The following is an 18,044-nucleotide window of genomic DNA, read 5'->3' on the forward strand; positions in this document are numbered from 1 at the left end:
GCACCCGTATATATAGGCACTTAATGATGGACTTTAGGTCAGTAATCAGAAATAAACACTTGGCGACAGGTTTTTTTTTTTTTTAACAGTTTGAATACCCTTGTAGAGAAGAGCATATAGCCTATACAAAATAAAATATAAATAAATTACTGTAGATGAACCTTCATTAATCCAGTTAAAATCAGTTTAGGTGTCCTTTATAGTACTTTTAAGTTATCGCGCATCGCTTTTGAACGTTTAATCCAGATGTTTTTCAGCTCTGGGAGTTTATTTTACGAATTCTACTACGTTGACGGCTTTGCATATGAATATTCATTACGTAAGGTGACGCTTGGCTTGTAGTCCTACCTGATTGGTGGGAAAAGTGACGGCGTGACGCAAGAATATTAATTAGGTCGTAGACTGGACGCTTCAAAAAGGTAACTAAGCGACGTCAGAAGTACCTAATTAATATTCATGTGCCGAGTCTTTCCAGAGTGTGGTTGGTCATCTTGGCTGCAGCGGAGCTCCAGTTGCGGGATTTCCATCCATCTTTCAGAAGGAGTTTGACGGGTCAGCTCGCGACTGTATCCCGCCTTTATAGCCATAACAAGGCGTGTTCTGTAACGGACTCTAATCTACATCAACATCAGCGCGTTATTCTTTTACTTTCTGTCGCATTTCCACTCCTGCTGTAACTTGTAGCCGCGGGACACAGGTTTGTTTACATTACACTCAATCTTTACCGAATATGAATTAATATTGCGTGCTGCTACTGCGCTGTGTTTGAATCTTCATACACACAATCACTCGTTTGAGTCGGTTTATATTGTCCAGGTGTCGCAGACAGGACTTTTCTCGATGTTCAGTAACTGTAACATATACATTTTATGCTTTTAAACTCGATCTGTTTGCTATATTTCAGTTTTTTCTCTCGTGAACGCGCTTAAGGGCTGACCGCGTGTCATAGAAAGTGAAAACAGATGTGAAATAGTGCATGAAATATCATATTTTGAACAAAACCAACCGATAATAACAAAATCGTTGGTTGTTTTATGTATTTGTCTATTTAACTTTTACTGTGTCAGTTGGGTTGTTCTCAAAAATAACTTTTTAAATGAATATGTTACAATGTTACAATGTAATTATACACTGTATGAAGGTTAAGTGTGTATATATATATATTATATAGTAATTATGTATTTTATGTACATTTGTGTGATTTAAATTGTAATGATAATACCCCCACTCATGTTTAAATACATATGTAACGTTATTGTATATTACATATACTGAGTTTAGAAATACATTTTTGTTAAAAACCGAAGGGCACAAAAACTTGCATTTCTTAATAAAACCATTTAACTCGTTAAACAAATTAACTTAAATGTTTCTGCTCTGTGAAATTAATTTTTAATTCATAAAAGGCGGTCATGATGTGTAATTATACGTATACAGAAGGTTTGAGCACTTGTTTTGGCTAAACCGAAGGAGATTTGTGCTCAGGAATGACAAACCTGCCTTTTTCCTTGGTTTTTCCCAACTGGTCTTGACTTCTTGCTCAAACTTGGCTCCAGCAGTATGAATTCTCTCTCTCTCTCTCTCTCTCTGTCTCTCTGTCTCTCTCTCTCTCTCTCTCTCTCCAGGGTCTGTGTTGTAACTGTTGTGCATGTGGTGTAAGCACACGTACTGTCTTACAGTAGATGCTTCGGACAGAACTGTGACAGACTCCACACTTTCATATTCAGCCCTAGTCTTAGTTTGAACTTGATCCAGTTTCTGACAAGAAGCAGATGTTGTGTTGGGAGCGGTTCTCTGCATGCAGTCTTTCTGAACAGAAAACAGAGGAGCAATCAGGGAGAACCACACTATTAGACTCTGTTATTCATTGCTGACCTCTAATGAAGCGAGTGTGAAAACATTCCCTCAGGTGGAGAACATTTCTTTGGATATCCTGTTTCAATCACAAATACTTCACATTGTGGAATACATTATTTGGAAATTCAGTCGGACTTTGACTTAAACATGTAGACCTGGGGTTTTCAGTTTGTTAGGTGCCACAGACCCACAGATGTGACCCTTCACCCCAAAACCAGTCTTAAGGGTCAAACAACTATTTCAAAATCTGGAATCTGAGGGTGCAAAAAAAAAAAAAATATATATATATAATACTGAGAAAATTGCATTTAAAGTTGGCCGAATTAATTCATTAGCAATGCATATTTGCAAGTTTTAATATATCTACGTTAGGAAGTTTACAAAACATCTTCATGGAACATGATCTTTATTTAATATACTAATGATGTTTGGCATAAAAGAAAAATCTATAATTTTTTTGACCCATACAATGTATTGTTAGCTGTTGCAACAAATATACCTGTGCTCTTCTGACAGATATCACCATCCTGAAATTTTTTAAGTCAGCTATTATGTTTATTTGGATGTATGAAGACCCAATTTAAACTGTAAGATGTTTTATTTATTTATTTTAGCATTTTCATTTATTTATTCAAGGCTGTTATAGCTGAAACTAAAACTAGATTTTAATAATAAAATAAAATATATATATATATTTTTTTTATTATTTCAGCTAGTTGCCAAGGAAATATTTGTCATTTTCAGTTACTTTATGCTCTAAAATAGCTATAAATAAATAAAATGATTATAATAATAAAAACTAGATGGGAGTAAAAAAAAAAAAACCCATTTATAAATGAATAATAATTAGTATAAAAATAATAATAATATCAGAATATATACAAATAAAAACTAATTCAGACGACTAATTAAAACTGTTTTTTTAAATCTTATGTTTTATAATATATTTATTTTCATACATTTGTCACAGTTTTTCTCTAAAAGTCTTTCTTCTTACCCAAGTAAGGAAGGATACATATTTGCAGCTCATGGCTTTTGTCTTGGCAGTTTTTCTTGAAGATCTGACCAAGTTTTGTGAATGATGACACATTAATCTTTGATAAGATGTAAATCAAACACTTGACTCAGATGAGAGACGCTGGATCATTAACTGATTGTGAAACACATGTTCTTTATACGTCTCGTATAGTCATGGTTTTATGGGTGACAGATTTTGTACCACACACCGTGCAAACTTCCCTTTTTGCTTGCGTGCATCTTTAAATATAAATTATTCTTATAGCTGAGAGATTGCGATAGCTGCTTCTTACACAATAACAGTAGATGTTCTGTCAGTCTCTGTGATATTGAGGTCTCTAGATGTCGCATGACTAACAGTGAGCAATATTAATAGCGTTTGATTTACAGTCAGTGCTATTAAAAAGGTCTGGTGTGGCATAAACTGAATTCTCAGTAACCATTTCAACCGACTTACAGGAAGTCGAAGAACCACAATGGCACCAAAAAACTGAAGAGTAGTGTATGTGACCAGATCTCAGCAGAAGCGGCTCTGATGGCAGAAACCGTCCCGTCTGGTCTGTTGGAGGCGTGTGTGGTGCTCGGAGTCTCCAACGAACGTCTGAAAGAACTAGTCCTGGTGAGACACTCAAGCTGTTTATTTCAGTGTTAACAGCCATACTGTGCAACATGTTCAGCAAACAACTATGAAAATGCAGTTTAAAATTCTATTGATAATTAAGAATAATAATAATGATAATAAAAACAAACTTTTTATAAAAGAAATGTGTATAATTTTACATACAGTATGAAATATTATTATTAAATCCCATCTAAAATATAATATATTGTCCTGCATATACAATGTATAATATAATTGAAAAGGCAAAAAGTTAAATTAAATTGATAAAAAATTAAATGTATTAATTTTAATATTATTAATAACTTTAAAATATTTATTAAATAAATATTTAATATTTAAATTAGTATTAAATCATATATATTATTATATGTTTAAGCATAAAAAAGTGTAATATTGCTTTAAACTGTTGTAGTTTCCCCCAAAAAAATTCATAAAGTTTTCTGTTTTATTAAAAAAAAAATTTTTTTTTTTTTTTTCTGAGCCAAAAATAAATATCATACATTTTGCCCTGATTTACAGAAGACACCCAGTAAAATGCCATTCAGTGTAACAAGCTTGTCAGGCATATTTACAACAAAAATACATTTCTGACATATTAAAAGAATAATTACTCTCACCTCAAATACTAATGAGTTGTAATTTTACATTTTTAACATTTGCCACTATCCTAGGTTTTGCCCATTTGTCAGTAAGACTTTTTTACTAATTTAAAACACAATCAAATTTAGTATGCTCCATTATTCTTTTAGATATTTAATATGTACACGTCAGAATTGAATTTTTGCATAAATGTTGTGTTACACTGAATGACAATGTAACATTATTTCAACCAAATTTTGACATTTTGTTCTCCAAAAACTTATTTGAAACCTTAAAAGTAGACTTACATTTAATGTGCTTTCTATGCACACAAAATCACTTTTGTACATTTCTTTTGATGCAGACATCTTAACGTCTTTGACCCATATACTTAGTACACTTTTATGTAAAGTAGAATTAAAAATTCCCTTGTAAAAAAAATATAATTGTGTGTTTCTGTCCAGAATGTTGACTGGGATCTTGTTTGTTCACAGCTGCAGGGTGAAGTCGAGGAGCCTCTGGTGGAGGCCGAGGTGCTGCAGGTTCACGCTCCTCCGTTTGTGACGAAGGAGAGCTCCAGGAACGCCGCTCAACACTTCAGCAGAGCCCAGCGGAGACGCTCCTTTAAGAAGAAGAGAGAGCAACCGGTGTCCACCATCAGCGCTTCTAACCAAACCAAGGAACCAGTGGTGTCCGGCTCAGACGACCTCAGCGTACCTCAGAGCATTGATCTGATAGCCCTGCCACAGCTCTGCTTCCCAGGTGACCCACGCAAACGCCTCCGTCTGGGCTCTGTGTGATTAATCAGGAAGGCTGACACTGTCTGGTTTGTCTTTGGACAGATGGGTTGAGGATAACCGGTGAGAGCAGAGAAGACTACTATCACTTCCTGGTGTTCACAGATGTGTTTGGGAACCAGACACATGGTGTGGTGGCTCAGTACTGCAGACCTGTTCATGTAAGACGTCTTATCATTAGCTCAGAGTATTATCTGTAATCTATACTACTATAATAATTATGATTAAAAAACAACATATGCACTACCATTCAAAGGGTGGGTCAGCTAGATGAGTCTTTATTGCTTTATTGCATTAACTTGGTCAAAAGTACAGACAAACAGTAATATAATGAAGTACTATCACGATTTAAAATATAATAATAACAAAATAATAGTTTTCTATGTGAATATACAGTATGTTAAAATTGTATTTATTTCTGTGATCAAAGCTGAATTTTTCAGCATCATTACTCATGTGTCACATGATCTTCAGAAACATTTCTGATTATTATCAACGCTTAAAACTTTTAAAACTATATTTTTGTGGAAACTGTGATGCATTTAATTTTTCAGGATTATTTGATGAACTACAGCATTTATTAGTAGGCAGAAATCTTATGTAATATTGTAAATGTTTTTACTGTCACTTTTGATCAGTTTAATGCATCCTTGCATCCTTGAATAAAAGCATCCCAGAATCTTTAAATGCATGGTTTCTAATAAATTTGAATAATAATTATTCATGTAAAATGTAGTTGCTTATTCATTCGTCATGTTGTGTTACTGTAGTGTGTTACAGATAATGGGATTTATCAAAACGGCCTTCGGCTGAACAAACTCCAGCGTCTGTTCACCACATACAGCATCTGTATCATCTCCAAATATCCATATTATAACGCCCTCAGAGACTGTCTGTCCAGGTAGCACCCACTCCATGGCATTATTCAGCTGTAACATCAAGTATTTGTAGTAATCAGTTTATTTCTCTGTCATAGTTTCTTGCTCCAGCTGAAGACGTCCCGCATGTGTGAGTTTGAAGAGCAGGTGAAGGAGTTTTCTGCCAAACTGGCGCTGGTGCCCATCCCGCCCCCTGGACCGCTGCATGTGGTGCGCATCAGCACTATTGACTTGTAATGTAGTTGTTTTACCTGTGCAAGGTGTTCAAGATGTTTCAGATCACCTACTTCATTGTTGGTCTCTGTGGATGTTCCTCTAGGTGTTCAATCTCAGACCCTTTCAGATTGAACTTCCCTCCAGACTGGATGTGGACCGGCCCGTCATGGACCTCGATCTTCACCTGCCTTTTCTGTGTTTCAAACCCAAACAGATCCTGCAGGTCAGTCAGATCTTCACACCTAAGGCTGTGCTTGTTACAATCGTATATATATATTTAGACTTACCAGGGATACTATTGTTAAACATTTGTGTGCAATGATATAAAGCTGAATAAAATAAAAAAAAAAATATTAGAAGAAACACTTAAACAAAATACAAATTTGAGAAAGTTGGAGAAATTTGAGAAAACTCTTGGCAACTAATTAAAATGAAATACTAAAACTGAATTAAGTGAAGCTAAATAGATATATTAAAAAACAAACTAATACAAATTACACAAAGCACAAAAATGACTGAAATTAAGATAAATATTAGAAGAAAAGCTTCAACTAAATGAAAATTATAAATGTTTTTGTGCAACTAACTGAAATAAACTACACTGAAAAAATATATAAATGCAACACTTTTGTTTTTGCTCCCATTTTTTATGAGCTGAACACAAAGATCTAAGACTTTTCCTATGAACAAAAAAGGCCTATTTCTCTCAAATATTGTTCACAAATCTGTCTAAATCTGTGTTCGTGAGCACTTCTCCTTTGTCAAGATAATCCATCCACCTCACAGGTGTGGCATATTAAAGATGCTGATTAAACAGCATGATTATTGCACAGGTGTGCCTTCGGCTGGCCACAATAAAAGTCAGCTCTCAAATGTGCAGTTTTATCACACCGCACAATGCCACAGATGTCACAAGTTTTGAGAGAGCGTGCAATTTGCATGCTGACCGCAGGAATGTCCACCTAAACTGATGTCCGTTAATTGAATGTTGGTGAGTCACAGAGATAATGTGACGAGATCCTGAGGCTCACTGTTGTGCTGTTCATCCACGACCATCACCTCATGTTGCAGCATGATAATGCACTGCCCCGTGTTGCAAGGATCTGTGCACAATTCCTGGAAGCTGGAAAACATCCCAGTTCTTGCATGGCCAGCATACTAACCGGACATTAGATTAGATTAGATTCAACTTTATTGTCATTATGCGGAGTACAAGTACAGAGCTAATGAAATACAGTTAGCATCTAACAAGAAGTACATAAATATAGCGTTTTATATACAGTACATATAAGTGCAGAGTACGTGAAGCTATGATTTACAGAAGGTACAGTGGAGTTGCTATATACAGTATTGAGCAGAGTATATACAGAATATAAATATGAATGCAAAGTAGGATTATATATACATTATGAACTGTAGCAATGTAAGAACAGTGGTAATAAATACAGTTGATAAAGCAGATCAGAAGAAAGGGGCGGGGTCATCAGAGCTCATTAGCATTAAAGGAGAATGCCAGAAACCAGCGTGTTTTGATAAGAGCTGTTTTTGACTGGGTGAAAAAAATAGTTTTTTACACTACCATTGAGACATTTCAACAAACTATGTTACAGACTTTTCATTAAGAGCCTAAAGAATCATAACATCTTGTGGAAAATGGGCTTTATATGACCCCTTTAAGGCTCCGTAAGAAGTAAAGGCGCTGCTGTGCCTTTTTGATCAGGTTGGAGGTGTTATGTGATCAGATGAGGTCATCAGAGATGTGGATGCCAAGGAAGTTTAAACTCGACACACACACTCCACTACAGCTCTGCTGATATAGATGGGTGTGTGTGCATGACTCCTAGTCCGTCTGAAGTCCACAGTGATCTCCTTTGACTTCTAGTTGTTTAGCTTCAGATTGCTGGTGGCACACCACACACCCAGGTGCTGCACCTCATCCCTGTAGACTTATCTACATCATCTACCACCGTGATGTCATCTGCAAATTTGATTATGGTGTTGGAGCCATTAACAGGAACGCAGTCATGGGTGAATAGGGAGAACAGAAGAGGGCTCAGTACACAGCCCTGTGGCTGGACTTGTACCAAACCAATATAAACCCGTTTAACCTGGCTCAAACTCACAATTTTATTTTGACAGGACATTATGATGAGATGTTTGTGTAATTAGTGCTTGAACTATTAGATATGATTTTAAAGGAACTCTTCTTGCTGGTTTTGTTGCTCTCAGATCATCAGCAGTATCCTGATGGAGCAGAGGGTGGTGTTTCTGTCCACAGACTGGGCCAGACTCACACTATTCGCTGAATGCTTCATGATCTTCATTCACCCGCTGCGCTGGCAGCATCCGTTCGTACCCGTCCTGTCTCGCCAGATGCTGGACTTCATCATGGCCCCCACGGCCTTCCTGATGGGCTGCCACACGGCCCACTTCAAGGAGGTCGCAGAGGTACGGACCAGCTTCATATCATGCTTGGGTTGACTGCATTTTCCATTCAGTTTGGAAATGCTGATCATATGACACTCAAATCGGATACACTGCACTAATAGCAGTGTACTTTTGCCGAATAGGCCTGATTTATTGCTCAGTTGATGACAGATTCCTGTGTCTTTTGACAGGAGTTGGATGATCTGGTTGTTATAGATCTTGACCAAGGAACCGTGTTGTCATCGATTTCAAACAGACTTGAGCTTCCAGATGTGCCAATGACAGCCAGAGATTGTTTTATATTTCGGTAAGAGACTTCCTGTTTCACTTTGCATACAATATTGTATACGCATTTAGGGTCAGTAAGATTCTACTTAATAAGACTGCATTTATTTAATAAAAAATATAGACAAAAACAGTAATACTGCGCAATATTATTGTAATTTAAAATAACTGTTTTCTATGTGAATACTGCTCAAGAAACATTTCTGATTATTATCAATGTTGAAAACATTTCTTAATTTTTTTGGAAACTGTGATCAATTTTATGTTTCAGAGTTTTTTGATGAATGAAAGTTCAACAGAGCAGCATTTATTTGAAATAGAAATTTGACATTTAAATGTCTTTACTTTTACTAAACATCAGTATGAAGTACAAGACAGTATTTTAACATTGGAACATGACGCACGCACCTTATTTGTACACCAGCAGGATGTGTGTGTAATTCATCACAACATGGCATGCCATATATTTATTTCGAGGTGATTCACTGGATTTTACACTCTCTGTTGATCATGATCCTGCTGTGAACAAAGCATCAAACTCAAAGGAGCTCAGAGACACAATTAAGTAAACTGCAAATAATGAACTTAATTACTCCTAATAAACACAGTCACCAAAACAGAAACACACCGCTGCAGGGTTTAGATTGTGTGTTGTTAGTTCAGTTTGAGGTTGTCATGTGACTGTGCTGCTGCGGTGTTGAGTGTGTTGTTGTGTGTGTTTGTGCAGAGGTGAAGGACTTCAGCTTCACTATGATCTGGATGTGTGTTGTGCTGGAAGCCGCACTGACATCAACGAGCTGCGCGCTCACAGGAGACAGTGGCAGCACAAAGTCAACACCGTCATCCTCAACATCACCATGGAGCTCATCGTCAACATCTTCAGGTCTCGAGCGCAACACTTCTACACTTTATTTTCTCATTGTGTTATTTTCATTGTCAACTTGCACAAAAGAGGCTTTTAAATTTGTTTTGCATGATCATGTTTATATCCTCTCTCTGACTCCTTACATTGTGTCATACACTATAATTAAGTTTTTATGTTTTGTAAAAATAAATGTATTGCTATTGTTAGCTACAAGTATAAAAAAGTTATTTATGTAATTAAAATTAAGCTGAAATAAAATGAAACATAAATATTAGATTAAAACTAAAAAAAAGAAAAGATTTTGCCATTCAATTATAATTACAAATTTTTATAGAATTATATATATATATATATATATATATATAAGAATTATAATATATGTTTACCTTAAAATACTACAATTACTAATACTGAAACATAAATTAAAATAAATTAAATTAAAGCTAAGTAGAAATATTTAAACTAATAAAACGACAAATAAAATGTCAAAAGCACCGCACAAAATTACTAAAACTAATATTAAACAAAAAAAATAAAATGTAATATGAATAAATAATTCAATAGTATATGAGTAATACTAAAATAAGACTGATGGCAACAAACAATAAACTCTTCTCTGTTAAAATGATTTTTTTGCAAAAAAAAAAAAACAAACAAAAAAATTCTTCTAAAAAGCCACAACTTGCAAAAAGCAGTGTTTTACAAAAATATGTATATTTTAAGTATTAATTTAATAAGATTCTAATGACAATAACCACCATTGGAATATTATATTATATTATATTATATTATATTATATTAAATAAACAAAATTCTTTTGTATGTGTCATTTGTTAATGACCTCAGTTATGACTGGCTAAACTCTTCTCATTATAGAATGCTGTGATTTATTCTAAATTGAAAAGACTTTTCAGAACTTAAACATCCTCATTTCTGCTTTGACTGAATTTACTTGAAAACACGTAAAAAGGACGTAAAAGGTTTTCTTCCTGTAGTTTCTTCTGCTGAAATGTGAACTCAGCGATGTTGTTTCCTGCTCTGTGTTTGATCTGAAATCCATATGCTGTCTTTTTTTGCTCTCTGTAGTGAAGTCTGTGACTTCCTGAACTATGAGCATCGAGTTTTCAACAGCGAGGAGTTCCTCAGGTCCAGAGAGGCGACCGATCACAAGTTCTACAAGAAGGTAACTAAAGACTCCCGCTCGATTACATATGTGATTCTCTACCAAATCCACTCACTCATGCATGTGTGTGTTTGTAGGTTTTAGACACTCACATATTCCACTCATTTCTACGGGACCGTTTGAACAGAAAGAATGATGCTTTCACTCGCATGCAGCTGAACATCCGCTCAGAGACTCGCAGGTAAATAAAAGTCAACATTAATGGACTTTTTCATCACATCTCTTTTTTTTCTTCCTGTGCCAAGTTTTTATTCATTTAAAAAAATGCAGTTATGTTTTATTACTCGTTTTGCATTACCATGCCAAAGCATATAAATTAATTGCATTTACAGTAAATGACAATCAAGAAAGCAGTCCAAAAATACAAATTGCACAATCAGTTGTACATTTCTAAATCCTCTTTCTCTTGTTTTCGTTAAGTAGTCTTTTAAAGCTATCTATAGATATATTTATTATGTCTGTGAGGCATGTCTTCACTGTGTTTCTGTTAACTTTTGTACTCCTGTTAAAGAAGTTATGCCGAAAGCACATCGTGTTTGTTTTCTTTATTTTATAAAAGCACAACATTTTGTCGATATTGTAAGTGCACACAAATAAAAGTAGACCCTTTGCAATTGCGAATGATGTATTACTCTTATCTTTATGAGCAAAAATGACGGAGTATCCACTGAAAAAAATGCAAGTGATCACGCTAGCTGTCCTGAAGCGTCTCCGCACAAACCATTGGATATAGCGCACATTTATCTACATTTATCTGGGTTTGGCATCCGTTCATTCAGACACAGTGGAAGATCTGATAAGAATCAGTGTAGAGGGGCCAAGTCTGGAAGATTTTGTTGCTAGAGAGAGTGTTGGCCAGCTGGTTTAGCCAAGGCCAAAGATCAAGAAGGCTTGAGATGTTCAGTTTGAAGCTCTTAAAACACTTCATTTCATTGATCTTGAGATGTTTTAAGTTTAAATTTAAGATCAGTGAAGCACTTTAAGAACCAACATTTTTTGCTAAGTTACCTTTCTTGTAGAATTGTGCTTCAAATAAAGAACTTTATGTTGACCGGATTGTTAGTCAATCATTTAGGCTACAAGTCAATATTGCCTATATAGACAGAGATAAATAAAAAAAAGAAGTGAACTTGTAAAACTGCGGTGTTAAATGCCATGCGGTCGAAAATTTGGGGGCCACCTAACTTTAGTGCTGGTGCACCCAAGAAAAAAACGTTAGGTGCACCAGTGCAACCAGTGCAAAACTTTAGTCTAGAGCCCTGGATTAGTGTGAATACATGGGATCTGTGCATGTATATCCAGTCTAATAGACTGCTCACTGTTTATAGGTCTCGTTGGTGACCTGAAACAGAGGACACAAATAGTTATCCAACAAATACAGGAAATAGTTAGTCATCACAGGAAACAAAACCATCACCACCTCCTCATTCCCTTTCTGTCCAGCAATGAGAATGAGGCTTGAATCTGATTCAGTGCGATGCTTTCTATTGAAGGAAGGGGAATTAAACACTATATTTACCACCACAGTAAATCTACGCGCCAGAGTGTACCAGCACAGCAGACAAAAACATCCTGTTTAATTCTTCAGGGTCAGAGGACGAGTGTATCAGGGACATAAAAACTAAAGTGTGCCCATTTTGCCCATCTCTTCCTGGTAACATATACCAAGGAAAGAGAACCAGGGTCCTTTTTTTTTAGCTGGTAATGCCATTAGTTTGAATGTAACTTAATATGTGATTCTGTCACAGCAGCATTAGTTTTACTTCTGAGGAAGTAAAAGATGTTTTTTTTGTTTTGTTTTTTCACAGTCCTGCACATTTACTTGCTGTGAGTGTATTTACTGTAAACATGTTCTCATTCATTTTTTACTCACTGAGGAACATATTGAAATGATTATCAACACGCATGCAGTACAACACAAACAACACAATATCTATTTTAAGATTCAGTTTGGGTGATGAAATCCATCTTCTGACAAGAATGATCTGAAATAAATCCCATCTCCATCTCTGTCGCTCAGGATGAGAGCCTTGACAGAGTCTCCTCACAGACCCATGATGGAGGGGATCTGCAAGTACGTCAGACCCGAGAACGGCCTGAACAGCAGGCTGGGGGTGAGTATGCCAAACCTGGCCGACCACCGACTGCTTGCCGTCCCGGTTCGACAGACGTCCATGAGGACCATGCCTTTCCACAGCGGTGAGGACACTTTTTTTTTTTTTTAATGGATGCGCTTTTTATTAAACTCCTTATGGACCGATGGAGTGCAACAACTGCTGATTGGGATCAAACAGCTTGAAAGATCAAAGACAATTTTTAAAATAACTCAAAATAAATAACTGACTGGATTTGAATGAAAGAAGAAAGTCATATACACCTAGGATGATTTCAAGCGGAGTAATTTATGGGCAAATTTTCATTTTTGAGTGAATTAAAAACCTTTAAGTGACCAGGTGTAAACTGGCTCATAGACAGACTAAAAGCTATAAAGCTTTCATTTGTATTTAAGAAAGAAAGTAAATGTAGTCAAATTAGATTTTGTGTCATCTATAAATCAATCGACGTAAAGTCATTGCATTTTGTCAACTTTTAGTCATTATTTTTAGTCTATGTTTTTTTTTAAACTGCAGTTTTAGTCAAATTGCAGGTACAATTATTTTGGTAGCTATTTAATTTGTAGTTTTCAAACAAAAATAGTAATTAATTCTTCTATCTTTAGGCCAAATCAATTAAGCTTATGAGAAATTTGAATCTAGGATTGAATTTGGAAAAACTTGAATAAAGGATGACAATTTTCATTTCTATCCCTTTAACAGTTGTAAAAGGGATCAACTATAAAAATAATAGTTGTTCATATATAGTAGGCTATAGATAATATATAATTAATAATTTTTGAAAAAGAAGCGCAATAAGACAAATACGAAAGAGATACAAATTAAACTAATTTTTCAGATACTTTGGGTCTCATTCATGAAACACGAGCAGAACGAATTTTTGTGTAAATCTTGTGTAAAGTGGTTCTGGCGTAAATTTTCGGATTCATTAAAATGTTCGTATTTTCCAAATGTTAGTTAGTACGAAATAAATCTACACCTGCTCCCAGCCACGCGTAAATAGTGCGTTTAACGTCTGAACGTTTTGCTCATTAATACGGCTGCATTTTAATTCATAATCGGGTACATATTTGCGAAGCATTTTGAAAAAAAATATAATATATATACATTTTATACGTTTTTTCTTTTCACTTCTGGGACTGTTCGATTAACAGATGAAACTCCATTAACAGCATCTGTAATATGCTGCCAAGCTTCCTTTCTTTTAGGACCTGATACGCCACTATGTACGCTTGAAAATAAAACGTGGCGTTTTGAATGAACTTCTGATAATAAAACTTCAATTTCTGCAGCTGAGTAATTTTTCTTTTTCATTCGCTTTTGAGAAGACATGTTGAAATCCTTCGTTTGGTGTCATAATATGATGCTCATATATAGTTGTCAGTCGGATTTAATGGGCGGGATTTATGGTAATTGAGAATGAGCGTGCACGCGCGTCCCATTTACGACTGATTGGAATTCATTAACACACACACACACACATTTCACCATCACTTCTGACGTTTACGAAGTTTTTGTGAATCAGGAGAAGAGTTTTCGGGAAGTTCTCTTTACGCGCAAATCATTCACATATTTACTCGTATATTTACGAATGTTTCATGAATGACACCCAGTATGTTTACTTAACGTGTAGATTTATTTAACATCTTTTGTTGGTTAACATTAATGACACAGATACAGTAGGTCCTTAATTAATGCTGTCCCTTTAAGACGGAAGACATGCATGTAATTCTGACACATGTTAAGTTTTCACCCACCAGTTTACATTCACTTAATTACTTAAACTTACTGTATTTACGTGAGATACTCTACACAATAGACATTTCATCTACTGTGTTTGTATTTGAGCACTGAGAACTGATCTTGCGCTTTATATGAAAACTGAAGAAGTGGAGCGTGCGCGGGAGAGAGCACTTCTATCAGCGCAATTCCACCTGTCCTTTAAGTTATTTTACAACAAATTGTGACTCCTGGGAAAAAACGGGACGTCTGGTTACCTTATGCCTAACACTTCGAGTGAAGAGGCAATTGTTTCAGATTGCTAGTTTGCGTTTTGGTAGCCTATCCCTCCACTGTGGCTGCCATATTGAGACTAAATGTAAACGCCCCTTATCAGATTGCAATCCAATGACAGGGACGCACATTTTGAGGACAAGACAGTAGCCTATATAATGTATTTTGAATGTCCCGTAACATTACAGTCCCGTCTCGTCTTGTTAACGAAGACGCAGCATAAATTTCGTCATAGATTTTAACATCAGATATTAGTTTTAGCTCGTCAACATCTCGTCTTAGTCACAGATTTTTTTTTTTTTTTTTTTTTTTATGAAATGAACACTAGAACAAAGTCATTTTATGTGTCACTTATCTCCTATTTTATGGTAACAGGTTCCTGGAGTCCCTCAAGGCCAATCAAAACCTTTAAACTCCCAGAATTCCCTCCTCCGCTCGCCTACCAATACGTTCAGATTTACTACAATGATCTCATCAAAGAGTTGAGTAAAGCCATCTCCACAGCAACCCCAGATGACTCCGCCCTCCTGGCACGTTATTATTACCTGCGAGGACTGGTGAACTCTGTTGCTGGGAAGCGCGTGGATGCCCTCGGAGACTTCCAGAGCTTGTATAAGACAGACATGGACATCTTTCCTGCCAAGCTACTGAATGTGCTGGTCGAGTCTCTGCCGGTGGAGGAGAGGAGGATGGCCGAGCGACGCCCCGATTTGAACCGTCTAATCAGCCAGGTGAAAAGAGAGAATGAACAAGAGCGAGCGCGACCGATAGATGATGGGACGGTGAAGAGATTCGAACTGCCCAAGAAACACTTGCACATGGAGGACTTTGTGCAGCGCGTTCAGGAGTCTGGCATCGTGAAGGATCAGGGCACCATCCAACGGCTGTTTGAGGCGCTTACTGTGGGTGGGTACAAAGCACAACCAATCAGAATAGAGCTGTTGTTTGTTTGGGCCAAAGAGATGAGCAAACTTATGGGCTAGGGAAACTTATCAAGATCTGGGAAGCTTTCCTGTTCTTGCAATCCAAGGCTGCATCTGAAAGCTTAGGCAGCTGACTTGATGCCTCGCTGCTCTATCAGGCAATGACTTCGCAGGCAGCCCTTGTGTGTGAATGTACCTTCCAAAGCTGATTTCCGACAGACTTTGGAAACAGTTTAATGAGCTAGAACAAAGTAGACAGAGTTTTGGTGATGGCTAAGCAAAAATGTAATAACTACAAATTCAATACTAATTTGTCACTAGAATGACTTCAAAGTGAAAAAGAAAATGGTCAAAAAGTTTAACAAACAAACTGACCATCAACCTCAGCTTTCAGATTCAATGTGTTTTGTTTGTGCAGCTGTCTCATACATTTGATTGTGCAGAATAGATGGAGAGATGATGGGAGCAGGGACAGATGGACAGACGTATAGATAGATGGATGTATGGGTAGGATGGGTAGATGATGGATGGATGGATGAATGCATAGACAGGTAGATGATGATGGATGGTAGATAGATGGATGGGTAGATAGACAGGCAGAGGATGGATGTATGGATTGTATGGATGGATGGATGGATAGATGGATAGATGGGTGGGTAGATAGACAGGTAGAGGATGGATGGGTGTAGGTAGATAAAGCTGGATGGATGGACTAGATGTGGTTGGGTACAGGTAAGATGTGGGTGGGTAGATGACAGGTAGAGGATGGATGGATGGATGGATGGATGATCAATGGATGCGGTAGAAGACAGGTAGAAGGAATGGATGGATGGATGGATGATGATGGAGTTATGGTAGAATTAAACGATAGATGATGAATGAATGGGTAGATAGACAGGTGGATGATGGATGGATAGAGAGATAGACAGATGGGTAGACAGATATATGGATGATGGATGGAAGGATGGATGGATGGATAGTACTGATATATAAATTTGGCTGATGCAGCAGTTGATGGCCATAGTTGTAAAATATTTTTTCAATTGTTTGTATAAAATATACATTTATATACAATATAACTATACAAATATATAACAATGTAAATATACAATATATTATATAATATTGATAACATCTGCTTCCAATATCGGCCCAGTCTAGCAGATAAAAACCATTGGAATATGCTGCTATTAATATTGGCTGATAGTGGTATGCTCACTGATTCTCTAGTGTTTTTGTAAAAATGGCTTTGGTTTGTCAGGTGTGGATTCCACCTCGCAGTCTGTGTTTTACCTTGTGCTGGAGGGTAAGCGTAGTTTGCATGTGCCATCAGTACTAACAGCATCACGGCATGATGGCACATGTGTGGCTCCATACCTGCATGTGCATGAGTGTGTGTGTGTGTGTGTGTGCACGTGAAGGAATGAAGAAAGAGCTGCCATCTTTAACCCAGTTTGTGTTTAACCTCTAGCTGTACTCATGTGTTCATTTGCTCGAGTAGCACAACGCTGGTTAATCATTTCCTGTCTGTGTAAAGTCATGTAACATTTAAAGCTCTGTGTCACATCATTTCCTGGATGGTTTTAGTAGAACAGGTTTGAGTTTGTGTGTCAGTTCTGCATTTCTCACTCATACACTCATTCTTCATTTAAAAAACACATTTGAACGCGAGGCACAACTCTTCAGTAAACGTTCAGGTTTAAAGGAGATATTTTTGCTTCAGTCTTCAAAGTCACATGATCATTCATAAATCATTCTAATATGCTGATTTAATATCAGTGCTGGAAACAGATTTTATAATCAAATAAATGCAGCCTTAATGAGCATAAGAGACTAATTTAAAAAACATAACAAGTCTTACTGATCCCAAACTTTTGAGCGATAGTGTATATCTTAATGGAGTTTACCATAACGCTTTATTGCTTGGAGACATAAAAAAAAGAAAGCACCTTTATCTCAGATGCCATGAGATCTGCAATAATTCAGTCATCATTTACTCATGCTAATGTTCTCAAACTACATGACGCTCCCTTTGTGTAATGCAGAAGAGATGCTTTGGTCATTTAAAGTCTACATCATGTTTGAATATATCATTAGCATACAATGATTCAATTCCAGTCTGTTCCTCACACAAAGTCCAAATCAAATGACTTCAGAAGACATGCTGTAGACAGTATAGTGCATGAAAATAATATTAATAATAATAAAACAAAACAATAATATATTAATATGCCAATCAGTCGATCAATCAACCAACAAACCAAAGAT

General features: G+C 36.4%; 1 protein-coding gene across 1 annotated transcript in view; it reads left to right on the plus strand.

The window, feature by feature from the left end:
* Positions 1 to 473: 473 nt before the first annotated feature.
* The window catches only part of LOC113119617 (DENN domain-containing protein 3-like), a 30,013-nt gene continuing 12,442 nt past the window's right edge, over positions 474 to 18,044 (plus strand). The window contains exons 1-14 of the mRNA XM_026289214.1: positions 474 to 697; positions 3,334 to 3,493; positions 4,570 to 4,837; positions 4,918 to 5,033; positions 5,643 to 5,773; positions 5,849 to 5,960; positions 6,070 to 6,189; positions 8,196 to 8,414; positions 8,585 to 8,700; positions 9,406 to 9,561; positions 10,630 to 10,726; positions 10,804 to 10,907; positions 12,747 to 12,925; positions 15,229 to 15,759. Coding sequence (XP_026144999.1) covers positions 3,410 to 3,493; positions 4,570 to 4,837; positions 4,918 to 5,033; positions 5,643 to 5,773; positions 5,849 to 5,960; positions 6,070 to 6,189; positions 8,196 to 8,414; positions 8,585 to 8,700; positions 9,406 to 9,561; positions 10,630 to 10,726; positions 10,804 to 10,907; positions 12,747 to 12,925; positions 15,229 to 15,759 — 2,233 coding nt within the window. The 5' untranslated portion in view covers positions 474 to 697; positions 3,334 to 3,409. The remainder of the gene's footprint in view (positions 698 to 3,333; positions 3,494 to 4,569; positions 4,838 to 4,917; positions 5,034 to 5,642; positions 5,774 to 5,848; positions 5,961 to 6,069; positions 6,190 to 8,195; positions 8,415 to 8,584; positions 8,701 to 9,405; positions 9,562 to 10,629; positions 10,727 to 10,803; positions 10,908 to 12,746; positions 12,926 to 15,228; positions 15,760 to 18,044) is intronic.

Source organism: Carassius auratus, chromosome 19, assembly GCF_003368295.1.
Source record: "Carassius auratus strain Wakin chromosome 19, ASM336829v1, whole genome shotgun sequence".
Classification (NCBI taxonomy): Eukaryota; Metazoa; Chordata; class Actinopteri; order Cypriniformes; family Cyprinidae; genus Carassius; species Carassius auratus.